The sequence below is a fragment of the Crocodylus porosus genome, unplaced genomic scaffold (genome assembly GCF_001723895.1).
Source record: "Crocodylus porosus isolate Cpor-Errol unplaced genomic scaffold, CroPor_comp1, whole genome shotgun sequence".
NCBI classification, from domain to species: Eukaryota; Metazoa; Chordata; order Crocodylia; family Crocodylidae; genus Crocodylus; species Crocodylus porosus.
In genome coordinates this window covers 2,790,245-2,796,375 of record NW_017728934.1, presented here as the reverse complement: position 1 = coordinate 2,796,375, position 6,131 = coordinate 2,790,245, and the positions used below count along the sequence as shown (strand labels likewise).

Here is a 6,131-nt window from a genome sequence, read left to right as displayed (position 1 = left end):
AGCGGGAGATGCCGCCGGCGCCCCCGGGGCGAGGTGCTAGCGGCTGCCCCGTCTCCCCGCAGCATGGGCTCGCTGGTGCTGGAGCTCTACTGGAAGCACGCGCCCAAGACCTGCAAGAACTTCGCGGAGCTGTCGCGCCGGGGCTACTACAACGGCACCAAGTTCCACCGCATCATCAAGGACTTCATGATCCAGGGCGGCGACCCCACGGGCACGGGTGAGGCCCGGGGCGGGATGTGTGCGGGAGGCGTCCGCCGGAGGCGCTGCAGCCTGCTCCTCGTGGCCGGGGAAGGACTGATCCGCCCCCAGCTCGCCGCAGGATGCCCCTCTTGGCAGTGGGTAGGGAGCCCTGGCCTCCTGTTGCAGCCAGGCTCCCGAATTCGCGAATGCTCAAACAAAAAGAGTCAGTTCTCTCAACAGAGCCTTTATTTTTTTGTAAATAAAATGATGTACAATGTGTGTAATACTTAGCAAAAGTGTGTGTGTATGTACGTATATAAATAAAACAAAATAAGGGCTCTGTTTGGAGGACGGACTCTCTCTAAACTCCCCCTCCAGCACTGCCGCATGGCCCTTGTGATTCACTTGGCAGCTCCAAAGCGCACTTAAAAAAACTCCTTGCACAGTGCACCTGTACCCTAATGCACGCTCGGGGGCTGATCCTGAAGAAGTCTGTCAGACGTTGTGGTGATTGTGCCAGGTCTCTGCCAACACTCACAGTGCCCTGCTCCCATCTCCCTGGGAGGGGGGTCGCTGGCTCTCTGTAGCCCTCAGGGTGTGTTGTTCCCCTCCCACTCCCACTCACTGTGAGCAGGGGCTGGGAGTTCCCGGGGGCTGGTAGCAGAGGGCCTGGGGACAGGGCTGCAGTAGCAGCAGGGGGTGACCAGGCGGTAGAAACTCCCTCCTCAGCCCTTTGCACCTGGGGCAGCTTTCAGACAGCCCCGTCCCCATTGCCACTGGACAGCAACAGGGGCAGGGCTGGAGTGGAGACGGGGGACAGTGACCAGATCTGCCCCTAGCCTGGAAACGGCCCCAATCCCTGCAGAGCCAGGGGACAGCAAGCTGAATGGAGCCCTGCCCACAGGAAGTATGTGAACCACCTCACCTAGGTGGCAAGAGTGAAGGGAAGTCCTCCAGATGGAAGCAGGGGCTGATGGGGCGGGCAGGAGCATCTGTGACCTCCTGTCAGCCCCTGTTATGGCTACTTGCACCAAGGCAAGGGCAAGGAGTCTCCCTGCAAACAGGTGGCAGGATCTGATCGGTGCGTAGCACCCACCCCCAGTTAGCCTTTGCTATGGGGGGATTCCCAGGCAGGCCCTTTGTATTTGCTGCCAGCTAGGGCTGTATTTTCAAGTCCCTGTTTCTGAGCACTGTACACGACCAGCAGAGTTCTAGCAATTTATCGTTGGGAAAACATTGCTTTTTTTTCTCAACTGTTTGCTAGCAATTGTGTAATGGATGATGCCCTTGAAAATACTGTGGACTTGCTTATATCCTGTCCGCTTTTCCTTCTGCTGCATAGGTAGAGGGGGTGCCTCCATCTATGGGAAACAGTTTGAAGATGAACTCCATCCAGAACTGAAATTTACAGGTAAATCCATCAAGTGGCATATACATCATGTGCTTTGGTGTGTGGGGGTTGGGTTTTCTTAATATGGGGTTTGGCACAGAATCATTTTAGGGCTCAAGTTCATATACCAATCTCCCACTGACTCTGGGAGTCTGGATGGAGTGAAGACTGCAGACTCTTACTTTATTAGTCTTAAAGGTGGCTGTTGTAGAAAGCTGAGCAATTAACAGCTGTGACAGGCTTGCTATACAGATAACTAGTGAACAGCAATAGGATGGGCTTACTCTTCCCTTGTTTTAAAAGAACGGTGTCCTAAACCTGCAAAGGTAGTACTTCAGATATCCTGTTTCTTTGCTAATAGTCCCTTCTAAGGCCTTCTATCACCTTTTTAAAACTGCAAATCTCGTTTACGGAAAATATCAAGGAGGCAAACTTTCATTTAGCTCTTGAAATTGTAGATGTTACACAAATTATGGTAAAAGTTGGCTGTGCGTGCTAACAGTCCGTTGAACTGAATTAGGTGTGCACTGATTGAATAATGTGTGTAGTGCAGCTAAAGTGTTCGTGCACTTCAGTGTGCAAGGTAATTCATGGAATTGCAGCAAAATAGGCTAAAGGGGATCTGGGGGGGGGCTAGTCCAACCCCCTGCTTGAAGCAGGATCATCTGTGTCTAAATTATCTTGGACAAATGGCTGCCTAACCTCAGTTTAAACTTCTACTAATGGAGATCATACAACCTGTCTATATATTTCTGTTCCAGTATTTAACCATTCTCATAGCTTGGATATTATGAAGCACTTTCTATCTAAATTTCCCTTGCTGCATTTTAAGACCATTACTCTTCCAGTCCATTGTGGACACGGATTCGGTTGCCATCTCTTTTTGTATTGAAAAACTTCTCAAATCTTCCCCTTTTAGACTTCCCACTTCTTCCAGCCTTTCCTTTTTATGTCATGTCTTCTAGACTCTGACCACTTTTTTGTTGCTTTTGCTGGCTTCTCCAATTTGTACGCTTTTTTTTTTTTATTTTTTGAAGCATGGTGCTCCAGTCTGGACGTGCTACTCCGGGTGGGCTCTCGACAGTGCTGAATAGAGTAGAAGAGTTGCTTTGCATAACATGCATACTGCATTCAGTATGCCATTGGCTTTTTTTCCCAACAGTAGCACAGTAAGGCATTCAGCTTGTTGTCCATTATAACCCCCACGTCCTTTTCTGTAGTAGCCAAGTCAGTCATTCCCCAGTGCTTGCATTGAATTGTTCCGACCTAATTGTAAGCTCTTTGCACTTGTCCTTACTGAATGAAGTTCAATAATCTTGGACCCTTTCTCCAAGTTATCAAGTACCCCTGAAACGCATTACATTTATTGTGCAATTAATGTTTTGGTTGCATATTAAATGATAACATGCCATACACTTAACCTGTATCCTGCAATAAAAATGGCACACCAGCCACAACTGTACAGTTGGTCCAATGAAAAATAGCACAAAAAATCCATGCCGCAGAAATGTTCAAACTAAAGCATGATACAGACTTTTAACACGCAACATGTGGGCCCAGCTCAGGAGCTGCTCTTAGTTCCAGGTTGTCTGCAAGTCCATTTAAGCTTCCCAATTCACAGGGAGCCCAGTGCCAGGGAGCCATCTCTGAAGCGTGGCTGTATGCACACCTCTTTTTAAGGTTCTAGCTAGAGGTGCACCGATATAATCAGTGCTGATCTAATATGGGACTGATGTGAAGGAAATTGAGAGTATTGGCTTTGGGGATTTTTTTATGTTTATTTTTTATTTTTATTTTTGGCTGATGTGGATGATTTAATATCACTGATAAATGCCCTGTGCGTGTGCACAGCTGCAGTGCAGCACACAGGTGGCCAGGAGCAGAGCCCAGCAGTGTGGAGTGGAGCTGGGTCAGGCTGGTAAGTCTGTGATGGAAGGGGTACATTGAGGCTCCAGTGGCGAGGGAAGGAGTGGGGCTGGACAGGCACTGCACAGCCAAGGCAGAGCGTGGGAAGGAGCTGCAAGCGACACCCCCCCCCCTCCAGGGGCATGGGGGGTGGCTCCTACTGCTGTGCACACCTGGGGGGGGGTGCCCCCAGATCTGTGCATTGGGCAAGGGTAGGCTGCTGCTGGAGGCTGGGGCGGCGCCGCACTTTTCCTGGCCGGGGGTTGGGCTGAACTGCACTCAGGGTGGGCGGCGACACTAGGAGGGAAGAGGTTGTGGGGGCTATGGCGAATTTTGGGGTGGTTGCAGCCCCTGCAACCATCCTCCCAATGCCACCACCTGCCTTGAGCACAGCCTAGCCCAGCCCAGCCCAGCCCCCACACCAGGAAGAGCTCATTGCCCCCACTGCAGCCTGCAGTGGCAGCCTGCCCTCAATCTGTGTGCAGATCTGGGGCACAGGCCCCTCATACCCTCCTGGGGAGGGTGCAGCGGCGAGAGCTGCCCACTGTACCAATCCCTGCCTGACAAGCTGCTTGCAGCTCTGTTCTGCACCCTGCTTTGGCTACAGTGCCTGCCCCTGCCTCTGCCCCAGCCCCACTCCCTCCCCTCCCTGCAAGGGCCTCCTAGCTGCCTTCACCCCTTCCCCCACAACAGACTTGCCAGCCCCACGCTGCTCTCCAAGCTGCCCGACTACATATCAGCAATCAGATCAGTATCAGCTGATTTTATAGCTCATTTAAAAATCAGCTATTGGTGTTGGCCCCAAAAAATCTCTTTTGGTGTACCCCTAGTTCTAATGCACAGGGAGTGGGTCCTAGTCCTGGGTTCCCCATGTGCTGGCAAGTTTTAAAGCTGTAGTTTGTATCCCAGCATGAAGGACTGGTTCCCTGTTGCTGGGCTGCCTAACACTGCTTTAGAGCTCTGAGAGAGCTGTAACATTTGAGATTTATCCCACATCCCAAAAACTGCGTGCCCTGCTATGCCAGCTCTTGAATATCTGGCGTGGCAGAATACACAATTTTGAGGATTCTGTATAAAATTCCTCTGATCCCACTGCATGTCTAAACTAACGTCTGCCAGGGGCCAAAGTCCTTTTGATTCCTAATCCTATCTTTCAAAATGCTGCTGCTGCTCCTTGTGGGTTGCTGTCTTTGCAAATTTTTCCCCTCATAAAGAATTCAAGCATGAGCTCTCCTGTGCTGCCTTCCATTGTCTTATGCAGCAGTTACAACAGACTCTTAGTCCTTCTCAAAACCTCTTAGTACAGCAGACTTGCTTCATCAGAATTACAAGGGATGAAATGCAATAGGATTTTCTTAATAAAGTTACTGCAGGAAACTGCTTGCTGTGCTTACTCCTACTTGACCCTGGTAACTGAATAATATATCTGGATCCTGGGTTATTACCAGAAGCAATTGGCTCAGGAACTGAGTGTGTTTCTTGTTTACTTTAGCAGAGAGAATTGGACTAGATAATCTCTTGAGGTCCCTTTACCCTGTGCTGATTCTGGCTTGAGTCCTGAGGACCAGTTACTAACTCTTTCTTTCTTTTAAAGGTGCAGGAATTCTTGCCATGGCTAACGCTGGCCCAGATACAAATGGCAGTCAGTTCTTTATCACCTTAGCACCAACTCAGTGGCTTGATGGGAAACACACAATCTTCGGCCGTGTTTGCCAAGGTATCGGGATAGTGAACAGAGTTGGCATGGTAGAGACGAATGCTCAGGATCGACCTGTAGATGACGTGAAGATTCTGAAGGCGTACCCATCCGGTTAGATCTGCCACAAGTAGGGTGCAGTTAGCTTGTCGGCAGTCCTGTATCACTGCAAAACAGAAAGCTGTTCAAAGGGCTGCTAGCCAGGTAGCTTGGGCCCAGAATTTACCTCCTCTAAAATTTGAAGCGTGATTCTTTTTTTTTTTTAAGGATTGAAGGGGGAGTGCGGGGAATATCTACAATTCAGCTTACCCACAGACTAAAATGCATTGAATTATTTATGGGGCAAGTGGGTAAAATGTTCCTTGTTAAACTTTGTCCTAAAACTCACACCTGCTAAATCATGTTTGCACATGGTTACATCTCTGCCCTGTCTCCCTTCTAACATGAAGGCAATCTTTAATTACACAAGAACCAGGTGGAGCAGAAGGCTAAGGTGCTAGTGCAAATCCACTCAACGTTTAGGATAACTTTTTGGGGTCTCCACCAAAATGTAGCATCAACAGTATTGAAGTATCCCGTGCTTTGAAGGGTGAGGTAGTTGGACTTCTTAGGATTGGGGAGACCAGTCAGAGTCTGTTAATGAATAAAGTGCAGGCTTTGTTAAATTTGGGGCTTAACTTGACAGCTTTTCTTCCCCTCCCTCCCTTCACAAGCTTTTACAGTTGTAAAAATAGTGATTCTGCCTTGTGTTCTCACACAGCAAACAACAATTCATGGCAGTCTTAACATTGTGCTCATACTGGATAAGGGGAGCTCTAGCAGAGGGACTTACTTTTCCAGTACCCAAAACCTTGTGACAGCAGGTGGGGGGATATCTTAAACTTCATTCAGCTTTTGAAATAATCTTACGGAAAATCTATAGATCCCAAGTAAAAGAAGAATTTTTCTGAGAACGTTAGG

The 6,131-nt window shown here is 49.0% G+C and overlaps 1 protein-coding gene across 1 annotated transcript in view; it reads left to right on the top strand.

The window, feature by feature from the left end:
* PPIL1 (peptidylprolyl isomerase like 1) overlaps positions 1-5,399 on the top strand; it is a 9,572-nt gene extending 4,173 nt beyond the window's left edge. The window contains exons 2-4 of the mRNA XM_019546292.1: positions 61-217; positions 1,523-1,591; positions 5,070-5,399. Of these exons, the coding sequence (XP_019401837.1) occupies positions 64-217; positions 1,523-1,591; positions 5,070-5,290 (444 nt within the window). The 5' untranslated portion in view covers positions 61-63 and the 3' untranslated portion in view covers positions 5,291-5,399. The remainder of the gene's footprint in view (positions 1-60; positions 218-1,522; positions 1,592-5,069) is intronic.
* The last annotated feature ends 732 nt before the right edge of the window (positions 5,400-6,131 follow it).